Genomic DNA, 23,768 nt, shown 5'->3' with positions numbered 1-23,768 from the left:
ACAGGAATTAGTATGGAACTTTAGTTGTAGTTGTGCTTTTTAGAGATGGAGAAGAGAGGTTTATGCCGCCAGGGCTTTTCTTTTAACAATGGTGAAGATGAATTTGAGGAAGATGAGGGTAATTTGGGTTATAAAAAAATTTTGTTGATAGAAGAGCTGACTCAGCAGTTCTCTAACTTTGACTCACGCGCCTACATTGAACAAAAGAGTACGTGATATGCCATGTAGGACTAGTGTGTTTAAGTGATGCATTTCTACCAAGTTGAGGTGTCTATCTGGTCACCAACTAAGTTAAAGTGTCTAACTTAAAAATTATGTCAAGTTAAAGGGCCTATCTAGGTATTTAGCCTAAAAATTAAGATCGTTACCCTTCAAATGGAGTTGAAAAAATAAAATAATACTCCTTCCAGTTCAAAATAATTGAGATTTTAAGCATGACTCATGAATTAAGAAATTTACTAATTCCTAAAAACTAAAAGGAGTTTTGAGTAGTTATGTGTCAAGGGCAAATTAAAATAACCCTAATTATGCGTCAAGGGCAATTTTGAAAAAGAGAGCTAATAAATACTTTCATTTTGTGAAATGTCAATTGTTTTAGACCAACTTTTAGAAAATACTTTCACTGCAATTTATTAACAAAAGCTAATTTTTCTCATGAAAAAGGATCAAAAATGCCTATCTACTTTAAAAAAAAGAGCTAAAAATACCTCCAAATTAATTTTGAGTAAAAAATAACTCTCCATCATTAAAATTTTCTAATATATCAAATTCATAACGTCACTTCGTTTAAAACCGACCTAACTAAATAAAAATCTCGTGCCAAAACTACCCTCAACTAAAGCCTTCTAACTTCTTCTTCTTCTTCTTCTTCCATAGAAAAACCCTAAAACTAGGGTTCTTTTTTTCCCGCCTTGTTCCTCCTCATCATCTCTTCACTGTATCATTGAAAACTAGGTTTTTTTTTGAGCAACAATGGTGTCCGCGAAGATTTTGTTATCGTTAATTGAATCTACATTATTGGGACCCACACCTCCTTCACCATCACAGAGGATTGAGTTGCTTCACGCTATTCGTCACTCTCTTCCTTCTTTCCAATCACTCCTTACATATCCGGTAAACTTACATTTTTATTTTGTATTGTGTTACTGTAGCTATTCAACTATAAAAGCATAGGCTTAGGTAGATTTTGGATCAAATTCAGAATATTTCCAAGTGAAATGCATGTCCAAACACAACTTCAAGTTTTAACTTCAAAATCTATGGCCAAAACGGGAAAGTGAAACTTGAGAAAAAGAGAGTTTTTGAAGTTGTGTTGAAAAATAGTTTATGGAACTGAAGTTGTGTTTGGACATGCATTTTACAACAACAACAACAACATACTCAGTGTGTGGGGTCTGTGGAGGGTAGTGTGTTACGCAAACCGTACCCCTATGTAGTAGAGATAGAGAGGCTTTTTTCGATAGACAATACGGAAATGAAAGCAGTAGCAACAACGAAGTAGTGCGACAAGTGAGTGACAACTGAAACATTTTACTTGGAAAAAATTTGAAGTTTTGTGAGTGAAAGAAAAATTTCACCCAAAAACTGATTTGGAAATTTTCTTCAATTTTTTTTTTTCAAAAACTGATCAAATTCCTTGGACAAAGAGTGTTTTCATTTTTTTTTTTTTTTGAAAAAAAGCTTTCAAACCCGCATGGGGCTTTCATAATGGAGGTCTCAGGTTTGAAACCCCCTGCCTACGACAGCAGGGGATTTGCCTTCTGGGTCGAGCTCATCGCACCGGGCTTGCCTAGTGCGGGTTACCTCTCCTATGTGGTTTGCGAGCTATTGCACAGGAGCTGGGTTTACCCTGTGCGCACCCGAAGGGTAGCGGCTGTGGGTTCCCATGTCATCAAAAACAAAAAAGAGCTTTCAAAATCTATGGCCAAATAGGAGCTTAGTTATCCATAGAGTTTCAAAGTGAAAACAGCGGATTTCTCAATCATACAAAAATATGGGAGATATAAAGAACCATAACTTTAATTTGACTTAGATAATTTATTGTTGGAAGAGCAGAGTCCTTATTCAAAAGGAAAAGAGGTGGTCTCTAATATTGCTGAATGGATATAGAAGATTCATATAGCCTAGCCGACCTCAATTAGGTTTGGGTAGCAGTTGATTGTTTGGTTGTATTATGCGGTTGTTATCGATTTTTAATTTGAAAATTTGTAAAAGTGTTATTTTTGAAATACATAAGCATGTATATCAATGCGTAAGTAGGTTATTGTTTGTGTTACCAATAAAGAAAAAGTAGGTTATTGTTTGTGTCTATTGGTAGATCTCATTTTCTTGGAATGGTTGGTTCGTTGGTTGATTTTTCTGTAAGAATTTTTTTTTTGAGCCTGTGAAATGTTTTGGTTAAAATGACTGTCTTATATTTTCAATGGACAGTGATGTGGAAGAATTACTGTGAAAGAATGACGTTATTAGTGACCAAACTCACATTTTTTCCCCTTAATATGTAGCCCCCCAAGCCCTCGGACCGAGTTCAAGTCCAGTCCAAAGAAGTGAGACTTCCAGATTCTGGCCCAATTTCGCTGGATGATCAGGATGTTCAAATTGTGAGTTCCATCCCATGTTGTATTTTCTGTATCCTGTGTAACTTAATTCATGATCTTTCTTAAGGATTCTCTTTTCATTTCTATCAAAATGCATCATAATCCCTTGGGGTGTGGCTCTTCCCCGGACCTTGCTACCGTGGGATGCTTTATGCACTGGGCTGCCCTTTTTCATCATAATCACTTGGAAATTAGAACTGTATAACAGAAACTTTTTCACGCTAAGCTATCTGATTAGGAACAGTTTGCAATTATCAAGACGCTAAACCTTGGGAGCTGTAGCTCTATATGAGCTAGAAATCTCTTCTATGCAATAATAATGTCCTTTAAATTAATTTACATATCAGAACCAGTTCAACATCTTAATAGAAACACACTCTGTTAGCATAAGTTGTCGCACTTTTCTGTCTACACTGGGAGCTCTGCAAGAGCATATTCATAGCGTCCGATAACGAGGCGTTCTTGGATGTGTCCTAAGATACCAAATATGCCTGAAATTATGGCCCAAAAACACACACACACACACACACATACACACAAAAAAAGGGAAAAATATTAAACACTCTCGGTTACCATAAGTTATTGTACTTTGCTGTTTACACTCAGAGATGTAGTAGTGCATATTCACATATTCACAGCGGCCACTAATGAGATGTTCTTGGATGTAAACTATACTCCCTCTCCAAAATACATGTCATGTTTGGCTTGTCGAGAGTCAAACTACATCAAGTTTGACCAACATTTTAAGAAGTATCTTTTACTATATTGATATGAGCGGAATTGCAACTTATAGGATTTTCTTATAGTTTTTGAATGTCTAATTTTTAATTTTAAAATATTAAATTAATCTAATCCAATCTAGCTCTAAATATTAGTCAAATTGACTCTCGATAAGTGAAATGTAATAAGTATTTCATGACAGAGGGAGTGATAAATAGTGTTAATTACTGTTTTCCTCAAAATGAATGAAACTATCTCAAATATGCTAGATTTGTTAATGGAAGAAATACTAAGGGTTTTGATGAGAACATTATCCCCTAAGGGAGAAATACTAAGTGTTCTGGTGAGAACACTATCCCGTAAGTTCATCATTTCTATGAAGGTATAACCTTCTTTTCTCTCTCTTTAGTTTTTTTTTCTTTTTCTACCCCCTTTTCCTTTCTTTTAGGTTTTCCTGCCTCCCATATGTCTTAAGGCAGGCTATAATTTTTCAAGAAGTAAAGAGTATTTAAAAATTCAAGAAGTTTTCTATTATTACAAAATTTTCAATTTCTTTCACTTTCTACCCCTTTCGTTCTTTTTAAACATTTCAGGCACCTTTATTTTTCAAGTCTGGCTATTATTTTTTACAAGTAGGGCTAATTACTTAGCACATGCAAGGAGGTGTTGAGATCACAGTAAGTGCAAAGGCTTAAGTCCCTGTTCAAAAGTGTAGGGAGCTAACATCTTGTCTGGTTTTTGAAGTCACTCAAATAATGTAAAAGTTCTAAACTAGTATTTTGCGATACGAAGTGGTAATATTGTTTAATTAAGGAGATAAATGCTATAATAGTTCATTTGCTTATTTGCCCATTTTTACCCCTGCTATCTATCACTTCCATTCATTTCAAAATTATGCTATTTGGTGCTTAATATTCGGTTGTTCAACTAAGTCTCAACTAAAATGAATGCAAAGAGCACTTTTCCATGTTCACTCGATAATGAATATATTATGACCGTACCAGTAAAAAAGAACTACACTTGTACAAGATAAGTTGGGATGGCGATAAGGTCAGGCAGGATGAAGCCTTAGGTGAAGGTTGCAGAAACTTTTAGGTGGGCCAGGGAAGATATTCCACTGTGCTGAGTTGTAAGGTGCATGTGGTGATTTTTATGCACACAACTTATTCCTTCTGACTCAATTCAACATAAAAAATTTTGCAGGGCAAAACTTTGGATTATAGAACTCTTTACTCACCTCGCCTGACCGCATTTTGACCTATTGCAATCTCTTGTGTCAAGTAAAGTCAATGTAGGTATTAGAGGAATTCAAGCAACATTTACTGATATAACTACTGGATATTGTGATTGGAAAATATTAGCGGAAGAGATTAGAGGAAGAGAGAGACAAGAATCACTTAGAATGAACTAAATAAATAATTGTGACACAAGTGAGAGGTAGCAGGTATCTTGTTGAATTAGTAGCAAGCCGGCCCGAACATCACGTTAATCAAAAGATTTGTGGTAACACGTTCACGTAATGGTGGGAGATTAAGGCCTCATATGTTTGCACTTAATGGAGGTCTTAATCTGAATGATTCAGACCTTAGGCCATTAAGCCTTTTTTTTAATTTTTTTTTTTAAAGATTTTACCTCTTATTAGATCTGAACAGATCTGATTCCGTCAGATTTATGATCAAGTCTTAAAACTGTTCAGACCATTCCAAACTATAAACGCTTTAAGCCCTGCTTTCTTCGACAAACCTCGTACCATTGATTCTCCTTGTATGCTATTATTATTATTATTATTATTATTATCACAGATTCATATAGCTTTGGTCAGACCTTATGATTTCTATTTCTTCCCCTGTAGAGGCTTTTTTTCTTTATGTGAGTTAACACTGCAATTAAAAATAAATTACCATGAAAAATATACTTTATCTAATACCAAAGGACTACTAGATGAAAGTCATAGCAGATTTTGATTGCTTCACCTTCAATGATTTTGGTTCCTACTATTTGGTCTCTTATTTCATGAAAAAGTGCGATGGAACTTTTTTTTTTTGTGCAATTGCTGGTCTTTATGAACACCACATAAGAGGGGAAGAAGGGGACGAAAGCCCAAATGGGGCGAGATGGAGAAGCGATAACACATAATGTCAACCATGGTGTTGTCGTTTGTTCATATGAAGATCGTTCTCCACTTTTCTTTTACTCTAAAATAAATCTTGCTGGAATATGTGTACTGTTTGCACCTTAGGCAGTTAAATTTTAAGTATTAAATACAAAATATTCATTGATATCTTACAATTTTATAAAATAATAATTTTAATGTTGTTAGATTAATGTTTTTTTTTCTTTTCTAATACCTCATTGTTATTGTATTTAATTAATATTCTATTTGAATTGTATATTTATTAAGTTTATATAAATAAAATATACACCTTCAGATGTTAAAAATAAACAGTTTAATCAGATCTAAAACACCTTAATCATTCAGATGTGCATTCAGATTGACATGTTTTAATCTTAATGTAAACAAATGGCCCCTAAACAAATTATATCTACGTTTTCTTTGAACAGAGCGCTTCATTTTTTTCTATGTGCATTGGGTGAATTTTACTCTTCCACATTTGTTTTGGTGTTGCAAACCATTTGCATTGTCTAATTTGTTATGTGATATTTAGGCCCTAAAGTTGAGTGATGATCTACATCTTAATGAAGTAGACTCTGTTGGGTTGCTTGTTTCAGCCAATCAGGAGGTAAGTCATTCTCCTTTTTTGTTTCTCTTGTAGATTTTTGAAACTTCTTATGTAATCAGTTTGCTCATTACGAAGAGTAATATACAATTTATAGGGTCCAAGTTTCTTAACTGATGAATTCAATTTAAGAAGTTTGATGATAGAAAAACTACAAAATCAAAAGTTAAGCTTCTCCTGTTTGATAATATTTTTTTTTCTCTCTTATGGAATAGGCTCACTTTCTAACTCTCTTTCATACGGTTAATTCCGACGAGCTACTACTTCAATGACCATTTCTTTCCGTTTTAGCTATGGTGAAGAAAGGCTTCCTCATTTCTGGCGATAAATCCTTTGAGCTATTAGATATTAGTGATGATCTATGTTGCTCGGACTCGGGTGCGGGTGTCGGATACGGGTATGGATCTAGAGGTCGGACTCGGCATGATCTAAATTTTAAGATTCGTGGGTACGGATCCGGGTACGGATACGGGTGCGGGGATTCGGCAAAAATAATTCAAAATTCTAATAATATAGCTACAAGAATATGCCTAGATTATGAGAGCTTTTTGTGGAAGCACCTACATGTAGTTTGTACCAAACATGTGATTCAATCTTCCATTCTACTAGGTGCTAGACTGCGTGCTCCGAGAAACTAGTTAAATTTTCTACATAATATTGAAGGTATGCCATCTCATGTCTTCAAATCTCTACCTTTTGCTATCTTGAGAAATCACAATCTCAAAATTTTTCTTTAATTTGGTCATGAATTTCGGTCAAAGTATCCGATCTCTATTGACCGGATCCGACATGAATTCCGTACCCAAACCCGTGTCGTGTCGTGTCGGACACGGGTACGGCGGCAAAAGTGAAGGGTCCGAGCAACATAGGTGATGATGATAACTAAATGGGTTTTAGTAATAGAATGTTGCAGGAGATTTTCAAGCACAGTCAAAATCGACAACAAAACTTGCGATGGGTATGCTACATTCTTTTCTTTTACACTTGCCAAAAGAGTTCCACACAACCTTTTAGGTTCTTTTCTTTTTGTCTGCATGGAATTACCCATGCTCCTTTCTCTTTGTTCTTTGTCAGTCAAGAATCTGACAATAGGGGGTGATGAAAACAGGTGCCTCAAGTCACATACTCGAGGAAAATATTGCTCTTGAGTATCGGTATGTGCCTGTGGTATATGCCGTGCTGGACGATGAACAGAAGTTGTGTGATTTGGTTTTTATGGAGTTAGGTGGTCTTGGGAAAGATTGGCTACATATGGAGTGTGGTTTTGGATGTTTTGCGGGTTAGTCAGAGTAGAGGCAGGTGGAGAATTCGTGGTGCGCAGAGGAATCCGGTACTTGTAGCATGGTGGTGGTTGGAAAGTGCTCCAGCACAGGAGATTCCAGAGATGGAAATGAGGAGGGCGTGGTAAAGGTATCACTGCTAGATGAGTGACGTCTCAAACTTGGTTCAACTTCCCTCGTAGGGCTTCAAGTTGTTCCAGATAGGCGATTTTTTCTTCGTTATGCGTGTCATCCCTTCTTCCGGGTGTGTTCGTTAAAGCCGGAATAGTCCTCATTAGGTCAGTGTTTTGCAGATTGGTCATCCTTCTCTTGGATCTGAAGTTGTAACTTGATTCAACCAGTTTCGTTTAATCGACACAAATCAACCTCTGTTGGGGTAAGTATAAGAATGATGTAATCGTAAAAAAGAAAAGAAAAAAGAAAAGAAAAAGAGAAGTTAGTTCGGGAGTTAAGGAAGATAAAACACATAATTGTGCCAAATTGGTGAAGGTTTCAAAGAAAATGTGTCCTAATACACGCATAGCCCCTTTTTGCCGAAGGTAGGCCTACGTTGCATACAAAACTGATGATAAATGATCCATTTTTGACGCATTTCAGATTCAGAATAAACTTAACTTTCCATTTAGAAAAAAGTATCTTCGGGAGCTTATAAGAGATTGGCCGATGGAAGCCTGAAATGAAAGCACAGGGGATGGCCACAAGGGCGTACAATTGGCCGTGTGGCGCTCTTTTGGGAAGTGTTATAGAATAGAACCTAAGGCTATCATTCCTAATTTCGTCTTGGTGGGCTTGTTCTAGGGTCGTAGTCTGGTCCTTGATCATACTCGAGGTCTTTCACGGGATCCTCTTGTATTTCCCAACTTTCTCCAGGGTGTACTCGAGTTCTTCTTCCATGACTCATCGTCCTCCATGTCGTACTCGGCAAGGTAGTATTCCGGTTCTTCCTCTGAATATGTCTCAATTACCCCTCCGTCTTCCAGGTCATAATCTTTGGAGTTATACTCCGGTTCACCCATATCTTCCCCTTCTTTGCCTAGTTGTATCATGTCATTTACGGAACCACGAACTTCTTGCCTAAACATGGTGATAGTGAGGTCTATGTGGGGTAGTATCTCGAGGTTAATCTAAGCGACTAACCTAGTGTCTGCGATTCCTCCAAATCTATCTCCACTTGGCTGGACCACGGAGCCTCTGTTGGTCAACCAAGTGTAATACTCGGGTGTAAACCACGTTGCCTCCCTTATGTCGATCACGATTATCTCTCCCCACTCGTCTTGCATGTCTCTTACTCATGCCGTGGGAACTAAGATATCATAACCATCCTTGTATGGTGCCATGTGGGATCATAAGGGGTATTTTGGGCAAAAACCGAACTGTCGCAACACTCTGAGCGGGGTGTATGAATGTATCCCTTCTAATCCGATCAACTCAGTGAAATACAAATGCATGGTCCTTACCAAGGTTCTTCCCGCCAGCCAAGGGTACTTTCACAAAATGAGATCTCCTATGAGGTTAATTAGAAACGTGCTCCATTTTTCTTCTCTTAAGGAAGCATCCCTGAACCGCATTCGTGTTTTTTTTTTTTTTTGAAAAGTAAGAAATGACCTCATTCTTTTTTCAGGATTTTGAATTCAACTGCGGGTGTCTATGCAGTAGTCAACATTCGAGAGATGCCTATAGAGTATTCTACGACACAAAGCTGTAACAACATATTGCAACCCTCAAAAAGTTATGTCCGTCCGAGCATGCTGGCATAGCTCGAAGCATTTTCGCGAGGACCATAGGAACCAGTGTTGATCTCTCCGGCCCTGTGAAAATACTCATGACTAATGGCAAGATATTGGTGTTGACTTTGCAAATTTTCTTCGAAAAACTAAGGCTCTTAAAAGGGCTACTGCGAAGACTCGGCATCACATTTGTTCCCACCTTCCTCGAGTGCATGCGAACTCATTCTGGTATTGGTCATTACTCTCCCGACGACCAAATCTCAGGAAGAGATAATCAAATTTTACCCAACCTTCTTCCACATTCCTTTTTTTTTTTTTTTGATAAGGTAGTATTTTTATTAACAATTGGGGGAAAAGACCTCGTATATAAGCCAAGCCGTATACCAAAAAGACAGAACCTACATCAAAACATGATTCTAAAAAAAAGAGACCCAATCTTCATACAAACAGGGGTCTCATGGGAACACCAAAAGCAAACTAGAAACAAAAGACTATTTTGCAACTTTACAATATCTAGTTCCACCGCTTCGAACGCTCTCCTATTTCGCTCTTGCCAAATAACTCACGTCAGTGCTAGCGGGGCAACTTTCCAAGCCTTAGAACTCCTCTTCCCCCTTCTATAACCCCAACCATACAAACAATGCCTCCTTCACCGTTCTCGGCATCACCCATCGCACCCCAAACCAATCAAGAACCACTCTCTACACTCCAAGTCGGTTAGCCACTTGACAATGCAACAAGAGATGATCCATAGCTTCACCTGTACTCTTGCACATGAAACGCCAACTTACATGGTTGATCTTCTTCTTTCTCAGGTTTTCTGCTGTTAATATCACACCCCTTGCTGCTAACCACGCAAAAAAACACACCTTCCTCGGAACCTTGGGAACCCAAATAGCATGATGAGGGAAAATACATTCATCTCTCCTTAATAACCTTCGTAAAATGATTTAACAGTGAATAAGACAACTCTACTCTCTCGCCATCTCCAAATATCCGATCTATCGATAAGAATTTCATGTCCATACAGTAACTCAACCAAACTATAAAATTCTTCCAGCTCCCAGTCCTGAAAATTCCTCCTGAACCTCAGATCCCAATCAGTGTTATCAAAAGCGAAAAGCGCAAAAAAGCTCTAAGGTTAGCTGGGGCTTTAAGCGCCAAAGCGCAAATAAAGTGTGGGCTTTAGTGAAAAAAGCGCAATGGTGCAAAATTACAAATATATATATGTTTAGTCCAAGACTAATAATAGTAAGCATGAATAACAAATATATGGACAAAGAAATTGTAAAAACATCACGATAAAGTGAAATATCAATCATCTAGTGTCATCTTTTCAAGGGAGGCATACATTCCAAGGAAAGTATGTCTTAGAGCCTTGATGACGACACTGAAGCGCACATAGCGAGGCGAAGCGCTCAATATGTTTTGAGCCTCGCTTCAGGGCTTAAAGCGCGCCTTTAACAACACTGATCCCAATGAACTTCCCCCTCGTGAGGCCTCGCAATTTGTTGGGCTGTCATCTCTCTTTGGCCGGACACTCTATATAATATAGAAAACTACCCTCAACTCATTCTCCCTACACCACTTGTGTGTCCAAAAACTAACTTTGCTACCATCTCCAACTTTGAAAGAAACATGTCTACTAAAATCTTCCCGCCCCTTCATAATACCCCTCCATAAGCCACATCCAAATGGTGTTGTGATGTCTCTAGTCCTCCACCCGTCTTCTATAACGCTTGGATGTCATATTTAGTAATAATGCATCACAAGCAACTCCATCCTTTTTCAAATTTCTCAATCGTGCTTACAAATCAACCACCTAGTGATGAGTCCTAGGTCTGGTATTATCCAGACTCTCTGCCCTGCCCTGACGGAGCTTTCACCCTCACACAACTGCCAATAGAGTTGAAGTGCTGTATCAACTGATATTCATTAAGTTAAAGGTGTTATGTTCTGATGCTGGTAGATTACTCTCCCTTCTTCAACGCTTGCTTTGATGTATCACAACCCCATCAAAAGTTTTAACTATTGAGAGATTCTGTTGACTAAGCCACGTCTATGTGCGAGATTTCAAACCATGATGTGGACAGCTCAATAATCTTAAACGTTTCAAAGAATGAAGTTTCTCTCTCTCTGGACATATCCCTGATTGAAGTACATTTTGTTTTAGAAGTTGAATTTGTTTTTCAGTCACCACGTCTAAGTTCCTTTCAATACAAAAATTTTCTTATCTCACTTGGTTTTTTGACCAATTTTCACTCTCTTTCCAATTATTGCTGTATGCAGTGGGGATTATTGGGACGTGAGCCATTTGAGATATTCCGCCTTGCAGCTGGACTGTGGTATACTGAGAGAAGAGATCTTATAACAGCACTGTACACACTGTTGAGGGTATTACTTCATTCGTAGTTTCAAGGGATAGAGAAATTTATGTCTAGTTAGCTGCTTGTTAGATATGACTAAGTGATTTTGCAGGCTGTTGTCCTTGACCAAGGACTTGAACCTGATCTTGTGGCAGATATTCAGAGATTTTTGGACGATCTCATTAATGCTGGAGTTAGAAAGCGGTTGATTTCACTCATAAAGGTTGTTAGATTAACTTAATTGTCTTTCATGTCAATCCCTTTTGGTTACATCTATTCATTTTTTACCATCTTTATTGACAGAGCAAAGATAGACAGTCCGATGGGTGTTTTGTTTGTGTAGGTTTTCCTTCAAGTCAATCGTCGTTCAAAATTTTCATTTGTATGTCCTTAAGTACAAACAAAGTCATATTTTTTTTTGGATCAAGTACGAACAGAGTCATATTTTTGCTGTAAAGTATCTTCCAGTGTCATCTAAATTAAATTTCAGGTTATTTCAAAATTTAAGACTGTTGTCCTCCTCCCGATGATACTGAGAATGTGCTTTCAGTGCGTGTGATCATGTGAAACATGAGTATATAAATTTGTTCGTTGTTCATTTTGGCAGAAATGAGGTGAATGATTATATGCTGATGGTTTCTTGATATTATATTTTGAGTATACTTTTAGGAACTCAATCGAGAAGAGCCAGCTGGTTTGGGCGGGCCTAACTGTGAACGCTATATTCTTGATTCAAGAGGAGCTTTGGTGGAAAGGAGAGCTGTTGTTTCTAGGGAAAGACTCATTTTGGCTCATTGCCTTGTCCTTTCTGTTTTGGTTGTGCGTGCAAGTAAGTTATGGATGGTTATATGTTGATCTTCTCTTTGTTCACTTCCATAATTTTCTAGAGAAGCTGTTTTTTTTAGGACATACTTATTGTAGCATTATTCTTTTTATTTTGATTGCACGGGTTAGTAAGTTTTGAGTGGCTTAAGTGGACTCCCAAAAAGGATATAGTTATGCAAGGGCATTTTTGTTGATTAGAAGTTACTCTTGCAGCTCCTTGTTTTTGTGTTAAGTCTGTTTGGCCGTGCCTTTCTATTTCTAGGCTTCTTTCTTTCGCGTGCATCATCAAATAGAAGAAATGGTAGTTGAATTATGGGGAGGACTTATATTTTCGTCGTTCTATTTGGGCATGCATGGTTTCAGGGAAAGATTTCTGTGCCGTAGATGATTTCCTGTAAATCCAGCAATGGACCACTGGGAGGGTTAATCATTCATATATTTTGTTTTAGTTCTTCTTGACGATGACTGGTACATCTTGTTTGTGCATAACCAAGAGTAATTTTCATGTTTAAGTGGCCTGGTATTTTATAAAACCAGCACTAAGCTAACCTAGCTTCGTCACATTGTTGTAGAAGATTGCATGCTCATAATATCAGTTTTATGTTTCTGAAGTTATGGGCTGTATGCTCAAAAATGTTATTTATTTGAAGTTATGTATGTTGGAGTTCAATCATTCCTTATCTGGTACATCTGCGTGTCTCTGGCCTTATTTTCCTGCATATGACTCCAACATTGAAGTAAAAAAACACCCTCAATGTGCTTTTGACTGACATAGAAGAGACTGTATTCATTTGATTCTTAAATTAATATCTTGGTTCTCCCCTTTCCATTTGCCTAAGCCTTGGGGGGCGGAGTTAATCGATATTTGTGATGGTGGGAGGTAACCGGTACTCGATGGAATAGTCAAGGCGCCCACAAGCTGGTCCAGCTACCACCGTTATAAAAAGATGTTGTGGTTCTCCCTGTTGGATTCTCTGTATGACTGTCCCCTGAGTGGGTGTACTTTTAAAATGAAGCTTCCAATGCGCTTTGAACAGCACAAAAGGAAGCAATGTTCCTTAGCCAGTGTTTCAAGTTTGCAGTGTAGTCAGGAATAGCATATATGCCTGGACTGCTTCACATCTCGTTTAGTCTCCTTTAAAAGCGATTTTTTTTTTTAATTTGTAATTACTTATCTCTTTTACCACTGAAAAAGTAATTACTATTTTTCTCGTTGTAGGCCCTAAAGATGTGACGGATGTCTTTTCCGCTCTAAAGGATAGTGCAGCAGGGCTTACCGGTAGCATTGACACTTTAAGCCATCAGGTTTTTGCAGTTTTTAACCATGGTTCTTTCAAGCTTAATGATGCATAACTGATTATGAAATCAGAAGTAATAATTTAGTGGTTTGGCTGAGAACTTAAAGCATCACTCTTAGGCATTTAACAGATGGGTCTTTTTGCAGCTGTATCTTTTCAAATAAGAACTTTGTAACTTCTCCAAGTGATACTTTATGCTCAATCATCATTTGTTAACTGTTTTGATGTAGATCAAACTACATGAAGTTCATTTTTTCATTATTCGCCAGAATTAAATTTTAAAGCTCAGCCTCTGTCTCTATATACCATTTCAACTTTTGTCCCAGAATTGAGATTTAACGCTCAGCTTCAGTCTCTACATAGCATTTCACTTTTTGTGCCTTTTAAGAGTTCCAGTCTTCTGATTTTGTGGTTTTGCCTCCAGAATTATCCTGCTTTAGATTTTCTCTACATTCTCTTTTTCTTTTTCAAATGCCGAATAGAGGAGAGAATGAAAGTATTTTCCATCTTAAACTGCATGCCATGTGTACCCTCTGGCTATCCCTTTTTCCTGTTCTTTAGTATTTTGCTCTATACTTCTATCTGATCCTCCTTTGAAAAAACTGCAGATAACATATAGTCTTCTCTTCTCTCTTGTGGTGGCTCTCATATCAGATGCATTGAGTGCAGTACCTGATAAAACATCGGTCTTGTCTCGTGATGCATCCTTTAGGCATGAGTTCCAGGAATCTGTAAGCAGACAACCATCTTTAAATGTTTGACAACTAGTGGTTTGTCATTTTCTAAACCCTCTATTACTTTTTTTTCTAGGTAATGGTCGCTGGAAATGATCCTGTTGTTGAGGGCTATGTTGATTGCTTACGGAGTGCATGGGTTGTACATCTAATGTTAATACATGACGGGCTTGATGCAAAAGACACATCTGCAAGTGCTTCATCAAATAATGATATAAGGAGCATCTATTCATGCTTGGAAGTTATATTCTCCAATAATGTCTTCCTGTCTTGGCTGGATAAGATCCTCCTAACTCCTGCCTATCAGGTGAGAATTGACTTACATCTGATTATCAACTACTGACGTTTTATCTTAGAAATTCTCCTTACCCTTCTCAACTTTTTTGTGCACTGCCTCGTGATGACTCACCTGCCTCGTGATATTTTATTCCTGTAGTTGTCATGGATAATTAGCATATTTTTTTGAGCTGTATAACAAAAACATGGTCCTGGTAGCATATTATGCTTGTGGGTTTGACCGTATTTTCGTAGTTGTCTAGTCCCTCCATTTTTTAATTATCTCAAGTTTCTTTTCTATCTCTCATGGGCAGAATGATGATGAGGATATGATCTACATGTACAATGCCTATTTGCACAAGATGATAACTTGCCTTTTGTCCCATCCACTGGCCAAGGACAAGGTTTGTTTGGTTTCTTTTCTGCAATGATTCTAATTTCTTTTGAGGGTAAATGGTTGTAATTGCCTCTAAAAAAGAAGTTATGCTTGTTATTTCCACCCATTTGTGTAATTTCTTTCTTTTTAAGGCACTTGTAATTAAAGGAGTCTGAGTTTATGTCCTATAAAGCAAATGCATAAATTACACATTCACTATTGTAGATGCTCATGTATAGTTGGGTACTCTAGATTGTATTGATTTTTCATTTTGATACGTGGGATTCTGGGGTGGACTAGGATTCATGTTGGGTTTCTGATTGGATTCATTGCTTGAATATTGGCAACACATATCTTTATTTTCTTTAGTCATCTTGTTCTTTATATTGCTGACTTGAATCCCTTACAAGTCCTAAAATATGTTGCTTGAGTCTTTGCTTCCTCTATCACATGTGCTATCAGTGATGGAGAGGAGAGCTTTTGATAAATTAGAGAATGATTTTGGTGCACTGCATGGATGTGCTCTTTGTTGTTCTATTCAGTCTTTGCTCTTAGTCGGAAAGATTATTTTCTTGAATGAGCTGAAGAACTGGGATTATTGTTCATTGTTTGCTTAAAATATTCAGATGGTTTGAACATACCATCATGATATAGGCTGTGGCTTGTTGGTTTTTTGAAAAGAAGCTTTAAATTGGTATCAAGTAATCTTCTTTTGAGATTATCTTGTGGTGGGGGTTTTGGCTTTTCTATGAGATGTTTGTCATTTACTGAGTGGGAACATAAAGATTGGTTTCCTGTTCATTTATTTTTAATTTCTTAGTCACTTTTTTATTACAGGTTAAAGAAGCCAAAGAGAAGGCTATGACGGCGCTTAGTCCGTACCGCGTGTCTACTTCACATGATTATGGTGTGGATGGAATTGGGCATTTTCAAAAGGCCGATGAAACTGCACCACAAACTTTTGTCTCTCTCTTGGAGTTTGTGAGTGAAATTTACCAGGTTAGTGCCTTTTCCTGCTGCCTTTTTTCGTCTTTTTGGGATGGTTGGTGGGTGGGAAGGTTTTGTCGTTTTCTATCTTATGCTGATGTTCTCTTTGTATTGGGGTCTTCTGTTACATAGTGGGCCTTTTGGCAATGTTATCAAAAGCGAAAAGCGCAAAAAGCTCTAAGGTCCGTTAGGGGTTTAAGCGCAAAGTGCAAATAAAGCGTGGGCTTTAATGGAAAAAGGCACAAATAATAATAAGCATGAGTAACAAATATATGAACGAAGAAATTGAAGAAAAAATCCGATAAAGTGAAATATCTATTATTTAGAGTCACCTCTTCAGGAGATGCTCATTGGTACGGAATATGTCGTAGAGCCACAATGACAACATGAAGAGATTGACCCATTATGGTAGATGTTTTTATGTGATTTTTGAAGCCCGTTAATGATTGTTTTATCGACATTGTTTGGGTATTTCTTGTTCGGATTGACAAAGTTCATTGTACATAGTATGCATTGCCTTGAGGTTGTTTTAGTGAATTCTCGTTAAGCATGAGTTTGTAGAGATGAACCTAAAGTTGTGATATAGCAGTCAAGGAGTTGGAATGAAAGCCATGGAAGTCCAGGACCTAGGGGTGTGGCTAATGGTCAAAAAGTTGGTTCAATCATGATGGATAAGGGTTCAAATCCAGTAGAGACATAAAACAGGTTATTTCTTCTCCTAAGCCTTTGTAGGTAGAGTTACGCGATACGTATATTGGTGAGAGGTAGCTGGTACTTGGTGGAATAATCGAGGTGCGCACAAGGTTGCCTCTACACCACTGTTATTAAAATACAAGAAAAGAAAGCCATGGAAGACCATTATTCTAATTCTAGTAGAGACAAATTGCTCGGTATTATTTTCCCATCTGCCTAACCTTGGTGCGGCCTTGGTTTTCTTGTACTAACTAATGGGAGGATGCATGTAATCGATGGAATAGTTGCGGTGCATGCAAGCCGGCCATGACACCATTATATTAAAAAAAGTTAGAAAAGGATGAAGTTGTGGAGACAAAACTTACGAACTGCTTTTGTTTTTCCCAGTGTCGTCAAAGGCTCATTAAGGCGCGCTTAAGCCCTGAAGCTCAGAAAAGCTCAGGGAGGGCGCTTTGCCTCGCATAAGCTGCACTTCAGTGTAGGTAAGGGCATTAAGTCATACGCCTTATTGTCCATGAGTTCCTTGAATTGAGTGGTAATAAACAACCAAATCATGTATTCTTGTAGGATTTTCTACTTTTTGGTATACTTCTTGTATGCGTGCTAGTTAATGCCGTTTTTGTTAATAATATTCTTATTCATCAGAAAAAATCGGCATATAAGTGTATTAGTTGTTAAGAAAAAGATTATGATTGAATTCATTACGTTTTTTCCGGGACACATATATTTTTATTTTTTTCAATCATTGCGCCTTTTTTTAACTCAAGCCCTCATTTAAGTTGCGCTTTGTGCTTAAATTCCTAATAGTCCTGGGGCGTATTTTAGAGCTTTTCACCATTGACAACACTGGCTTTTCCCATTTTTGTTCTGTTGTCTTTTCCCCGTATTGTCTGTCGTCTTACTTTGACTTCATTGTTTGTGATCGTTTATTAGAAAGAACCTGAGCTTCTTTCTGGTAATGATGTTTTGTGGACTTTTGTCAACTTTGCCGGAGAGGATCACACTAACTTTCAGACACTTGTAGCATTTTTAAGAATGCTGAGTACCTTGGTATGTAAGTTCGGCTATATTGCCAAGTTGGTGAATGTTTCATCTCTTCTAATGATAAACTAGTTTCAACAAAGTTTGTGATTGTAATGCATTGAATCCAGGCTTCTAGTGCTGAAGGTGCTTCCAAAGTTTTTGAGTTACTTCAGGGAAATACATTCCGTTCTATCGGATGGAGCACTTTATTTGATTGTCTATCAATTTATGAGGAAAAGTTCAAGCAAGCCCTGCAAAGTCCTAGGGCACTTCTGCCAGAGATACAGGAAGGAGATGCCAAAGCACTTGTTGCTTACTTGAATGTTCTGCAAAAGGTAAGTCATAAGTGTTATCACTGGCCTGCCTCATTTTTATCTTGTTCTTTACAGTTTTTTACATTATAGACTAGAACACAATGTGGTTGAAACATTATCTCAACAAATTTTATTTCTTGTTTTGGGGAACTTTGTATGGGAACATATCTTCATAGATATATTCATAATTAACTGGGTCTTTAGTCGCCACGAAGTCTGAAACTTCCTGTATTTTGGAGAGCCCTGGTTGATTGTAATGAATTTTGGATAAACTGCAAAGCTGGTGGTTAGATTATATCATAGAGAATAGGATAACATAATAGGCTTCATTTATCTCCCAGCTTGTGTTGTCTTGTCTTATTCAGGAACGATTATATTAGGAACTTTGTCTCTCTTTAGGAACTTCTAGGATATATTATATACCAAAATTTGTCGAATCTAATGCTTCATTCACACTGTTCTCTGACTTAGTGGTTTCTCTTCATCGCCCCACAGTCCGCCCCACACCAAAGGGAAAAAAGGCCTCTCTGCTGTTCCCTGTTTTCACATAGATTGAAATCCTTTTGTCATATCATAGGAAACTTGAGTTTCCAGGGTCAGGATTTTACTTTTTTCTATGTCTTAAAGAAGTGAAGATATTCCAGTAACTCTCAGCTCCAAGAAAGTAATTATGAGAAAGCACAAGGGCATTACAGGAAAAGATATTCCATTGACTTTCAGTCCCAAGAAGGTGCTTATCAGGAAAGACACGTATATCCTTTTCCGTTGTAGATGGAACTGACAAAGTCTGATATCTGATCTATATCATTTATAACCACATGGTTACACCATTTAAACATAAATCCAGAAGGTACTTGAGCTGATTACTGGTCTTTGTTCACCATTAAAACACCTGCTGTTCTTTTCCTGTAGCGCCCATATCATGCAAAAGGGGGGAAGCATACCATAAATTCATTTTGCTTTTCTGCGCCCTTACCCCTTTCTTTCTGTGGAATGTCTGAGTTAAAATTTTAGGGTTACACACTTAAAAGATTAAAAGTATAGGAAACAATTCCGCATCATTTGGAAACCAAGAAATCTGCTGTTTTCAGCTTCAGAACCTGGCTATAATGGGTTCGTCCTTCTACCATTCTCCATAGATACAAGACTTGGTTCACCAGCTAGGATTCAAGAATAAATTTCAACATCTCCCTTGCTACTGAACAACTAAGGCAATGATGATTTACATATCCAGTCTAGCATGACATAAGTGGCATTTAGTGAAAAGCCAATGCTAAAAAGTTTAACCGCTGTCATACTTTTTTTGTTCAAAAGAATCCATCCAGAACAAGCTAGCCTTGGAATGTTCTTGGTTTTCCGGATAAAGCTTTCATGGCCATATTTCATGGTTGGCAGAGTACTATATTGCTTTTTGATAAGGTAAATAATTTTATTAATGATGGGAAAATCTTCCATGTACAAGCAGTATACCAACACAGAGGACATTGTTGTGTATTTGGATTTAACTGAGTAGATTCCTTCACCATGTTTTGTCTATGACAGAGCATCTCTGCCCTTATTTACCGATTTCTTCTTTTCCTACTTACCTAATAGCTCAAGTAGACACTCTGTTTCCCATTCTTTCTAGAGCCTCACAAGAATGATAATTCAGTTTCTACCTTCTCTGCCATTGACCCCCAGTTGCATCAGTTTGCAAAGCCAAACTCTATATTTGTTTTCGGGGTGGGGTTTCATCTTCCATGGGGCTATGCAAATCATCCAGAATTTAACCTTTTAACCTTCTAACCTTCTAGACACTCCGGTGCCGAATTTTTTATGACTTTGGTTATCTGGATTCTGGCCATTTTCCTTAATATGCATCCACAGTATGCAACCATATGTGTATATTTTGTACTTCCACTAAACCCTATAATAAACTATGGCAGAAATGAATATTTTATTCTTTTCTCAAATTATCAATCGAGAGATCATTCAACATCTAATTTGAACCATTTTCAAGACATTATAGAGGAAATTCTGTCTACATATATTTTCTGCTCTGGTGAGTAGATATAACAGGCTTGAGATGGTTTTGGTGTGCTGCAGGTAGTTGAAAATGCGAATCCCATAGAAAGGAAGAATTGGTTCCCTGATATTGAGCCATTGTTCAAGCTCCTTGGTTATGAAAATGTCCCTCCTTATCTTAAGGTAGGTCATCTGTTTTTCATGCAGACTCTCTTGGTTTAGTTGCGATTTCAGTTTCATGGTTAGATCCTGCCACTGAGTTCTGCTACTAATTTTTTTTTTGTACCTGTGATTATTAGGGTGCATTAAGAAATGCCATAGCTACTTTTGTTCAAGTATCACCAGTCCTGAAAGATACAACTTGGAGGTATTTAGAGCAATATGATCTACCTGTAGTCGTGGGAAACACAACACAGTCCTTGACAACACAGGTCGGTGGTGTCTGTGTTATTTACTCTACCTTGCACGCTATTTGATTCTTTTTTTATATAACAAAGTAATAATCATTTAATATAATTGGGGAAGTCTTGTGTACATACAGTTGAGCTGTTCAATTAATTAAGAGCTTGATTGAGATGATCTGTAGTGCCGAACTGCTGTCGGAATGGGTGGGTTGGGCGGGAAATAAAGGAAAAGATAAGACCGTTAATCTGTCTGGAATGAAGTTGCAATTTTGGGTTTTCTAGTACGGTGACTGTTTTTCATGGTCTAATGCATTGGCAGTGCCTTCCCAGGACAATTTCTTATTCTCTCCATCTTCCTTCTATTTCGTCTATTTTAAGGGGAAACTATCTCATCTAAAACTTTTTTCATGCAGGTTTATGATATGCGATTTGAGCTGAATGAAATAGAAGCTAGAAGGGAGCAATACCCTTCAACTATATCATTCATAAACTTGTTGAATACACTAATTGCCGCGGAAAAGGATGTCAGTGATAGAGGGCATAGGTATTGGGCATTTGGTGATTGCACGTTTAATATTCTTTGGCAACTGTATTCTTTCTCATTCCGAGTTACCTCTTTGCAGATTCATTGGCATCTTCAAATTCATTTATGATCATGTCTTTGGACCATTCCCGCAGAGAGCCTATGCTGATCCTTGTGAGAAGTGGCAACTTGTCATAGCTTGCCTCAAACATTTCCAGATGCAAGTCTTATCTCAATTTTCTCTATGGCCTTCTCTACATTTTTGTCTTTTCCCTCTTGGGCCTTGTCTGTGGGGCTTTGATCATTGCTTATAGACTTTATGGAAGAAGTTGCTAACTTTCGTGTCCAATAATGTTATTTGCAGGATGCTGAGTATGTATAGTATCAGAGATGAGGATATTGACAGTGTTGTGGACCAATCTCAACTGTCTGAAGCAGGGCAATGTGCTCCACTGCAGATGCAGCTGCCTGTAATAGAGTTGATGAAAGTATTAATTCCTCACACTATTCTGTTATTTAGTGCGTCTTTGTCCTGTTGATGCTATCTGATTTTGTTTTAACTTTAAATCTTTTTTCTTTTTAAATTTGATATATAATACTTCTTCCATCCCAGTTTATGTGTCACTGTTTGAATGGGCACTAGGCACAGATTTTAAGAAAGAAAGACTTCTGAAACTTGTGGTCTAAAATAAGCCATAAACATTTGTGTGACTAAATAATCTAATCAAGGGTGAAATGGTAAGTATAAAGTTAAATAGTTTCTAAATTTAGAAAGATGTTCTTTTTCGGGGTACCACATAAAATGTGACAGTGGGAGTAAGTATTTGCTAGTATTGGTATGCATTAAGTTACTATTGCCATGCTTATCTTTTGCGACTCAGTTATGTAAAGTCTTTTTGCTATTATGCAGGATTTTATGAGTGGTAAAACTGTGTTCCGGAATATCATGAGTATTCTATCACCAGGAGTCAATTATCTAATTTCTGAAAGAACAAGACAAATTTACGGGCAACTTCTCGAAAAAGCTGTCCTGCTTTCTCTGGAAATTGTAAATCTCATATTGGAGAAAGATTTAGCTGTGTCTGAGTATTGGCGTCCTTTGTATCAGGTAAGCATCCAAAACCTCTTCGTGAGTTGCTGCTTTATCTTTTCGCCTAATATCCACTGGAAGAAGCTGCTAACTTGATTGAATATAATCTTTTACTAATTTATTTGTAATCACTGTTTGCTGATTACACCCTATTACAATTGTAAAAGTGTCGTAAGTTGTTTATTTACAATTAGTTAAAACGATCTTAGGTTTTTGGTGATTGGGCATAAGAAAGGAGTTTAGTATAAGAAAACAAGTTACGATAACTTATTACTTTATCGTACATTCATAAATCAAAGTAAATAGATTTTTGAACTTTATTGACATTATTTTTGTTGAAATCAATCAAGTCTCTTATAGTCATGATTTTTACTTCATATATGCTTTTCTTAATCATAAGTTTTTTCATTTTTTTTTTGTCCAAATAATTATTAAATTCTGCATTTATGCTATTCTTTTTGTGTGTTACATTTGTGTGTGTGTGTATATTTTTTCATCTGCGCCATGATTTGTAAGAGCACTTTGCACTTCAAACTCTAGCATACCAGGGTGTTGTTTTACCCTTTTCATCTTTGACATCTCTGTTAGCTACGGGGAAAGAATATGTGTTAAAAGTATTTAGAATTCGGTTTCTTGAATGCCTTGATTAGGGTTTGTAAGTATCTATTCTGGGTCTCTTACACTCCTTATTGGCTGCCACCCTCTTTTGCTGTATTTTCGGCTAGTACAACTTATTTTCCCATAGAAACATTTTGCAAGACATTATTTGTCAATAAAAGTTTACCCCGGCATGTTTAATTTGTGAACCTCTTTCGAGTGGAAAGTGGTTCCATAGTGGCCAGAACATACAGGAATAGTTCTAGCCATGCTTTTAGTTTTTCTTACTATGCATGCCACTTTACAAGGTAGCATTGTTTTGTCGTCGCCACTAGAAGCATTATTAAATGTTTAATTTCTCGAGCGAGTTACCGGTGGTTCAGGGAAGAATAACAAGGGAAACATTTTCGTGGATGGAGAGTAATGACATTAAATGAATCAAAGTTACTGCAAAATATTTTCTAACTTATTCTGCTTTGCTGCATGTGAGCATGTTTACGCACTACTCAAACTTATATAATTTGGTTGGAGTTGTTTGGCTGCATGTGGTTGCCTTTTCCTTCGATGTCAGCTCATTATCTAACTGTTGCTTCTTGTCTATGCAGCCTCTGGATGTCATTCTCTCACAAGATCAGAACCAAGTTGTGGCTTTATTGGAGTATGTTAGATATGATTTGCAGCCCCGTATTCAGCAATCGTCTATCAAAATAATGAACATCCTAAGGTAATCCTTTCATCCTCTTTTTTTTTTTCTTTTTTTTTTTCTTTTCTTCATTTCTACTCCCTAAGCCGCAAATCTTTGTCATTCTCCAAGTCCTTATTGTTCAAACAACATGATTAAATGTTCTACTCCTTCACGTCAGCACTATATCTTTTACCTTTCCAAATAAGGGCATTTAACTTTTACTATACTTTTTATAACATTTATTATACTATTTTGCATCTTCTTGATGCCATCTATGAAGCTACTTATTTCATAAAAAAGGGGCATTTACCTTTTACAGTTTTCCACTTTTTCTCTTCCCTTATAATTATTTTTTATGGATAGCAACTATTCTAGGACAACCCAAATAAGAAATGTGGCATCCAGTGTTGTCAAAGGCGTGGCTCAAAACGTGTTGAGCGCTTCGCCTCGCTTAATGTGCGCTTCAGTGTTGTCATCAAGGCTCTAAGACATAGTTTTCCTTGCCAATGAG

At 37.3% G+C, this 23,768-nt stretch overlaps 1 protein-coding gene across 1 annotated transcript in view; it reads left to right on the top strand.

The window, feature by feature from the left end:
• Positions 1-805: 805 nt before the first annotated feature.
• Positions 806-23,768, top strand: part of LOC132636722 (nuclear pore complex protein NUP205) — a 36,771-nt gene continuing 13,808 nt past the window's right edge. Inside the window, exons 1-20 of the mRNA XM_060353723.1 lie at positions 806-1,113; positions 2,505-2,600; positions 5,984-6,058; positions 11,352-11,456; positions 11,541-11,651; positions 12,098-12,257; positions 13,473-13,558; positions 14,160-14,282; positions 14,362-14,592; positions 14,876-14,965; positions 15,775-15,936; positions 17,551-17,667; positions 17,769-17,975; positions 20,040-20,141; positions 20,258-20,389; positions 20,776-20,906; positions 20,986-21,105; positions 21,250-21,373; positions 21,796-21,993; positions 23,178-23,296. Coding sequence (XP_060209706.1) covers positions 973-1,113; positions 2,505-2,600; positions 5,984-6,058; positions 11,352-11,456; positions 11,541-11,651; positions 12,098-12,257; positions 13,473-13,558; positions 14,160-14,282; positions 14,362-14,592; positions 14,876-14,965; positions 15,775-15,936; positions 17,551-17,667; positions 17,769-17,975; positions 20,040-20,141; positions 20,258-20,389; positions 20,776-20,906; positions 20,986-21,105; positions 21,250-21,373; positions 21,796-21,993; positions 23,178-23,296 — 2,630 coding nt within the window. The 5' untranslated portion in view covers positions 806-972. The remainder of the gene's footprint in view (positions 1,114-2,504; positions 2,601-5,983; positions 6,059-11,351; positions 11,457-11,540; positions 11,652-12,097; positions 12,258-13,472; positions 13,559-14,159; positions 14,283-14,361; positions 14,593-14,875; positions 14,966-15,774; positions 15,937-17,550; positions 17,668-17,768; positions 17,976-20,039; positions 20,142-20,257; positions 20,390-20,775; positions 20,907-20,985; positions 21,106-21,249; positions 21,374-21,795; positions 21,994-23,177; positions 23,297-23,768) is intronic.

Source organism: Lycium barbarum, chromosome 4 (genome assembly GCF_019175385.1).
Source record: "Lycium barbarum isolate Lr01 chromosome 4, ASM1917538v2, whole genome shotgun sequence".
Taxonomy (NCBI): Eukaryota; Viridiplantae; Streptophyta; class Magnoliopsida; order Solanales; family Solanaceae; genus Lycium; species Lycium barbarum.
The sequence above is the reverse complement of the archived record's forward strand: the minus strand, read 5'-3'. Positions and strand labels throughout refer to the sequence as shown.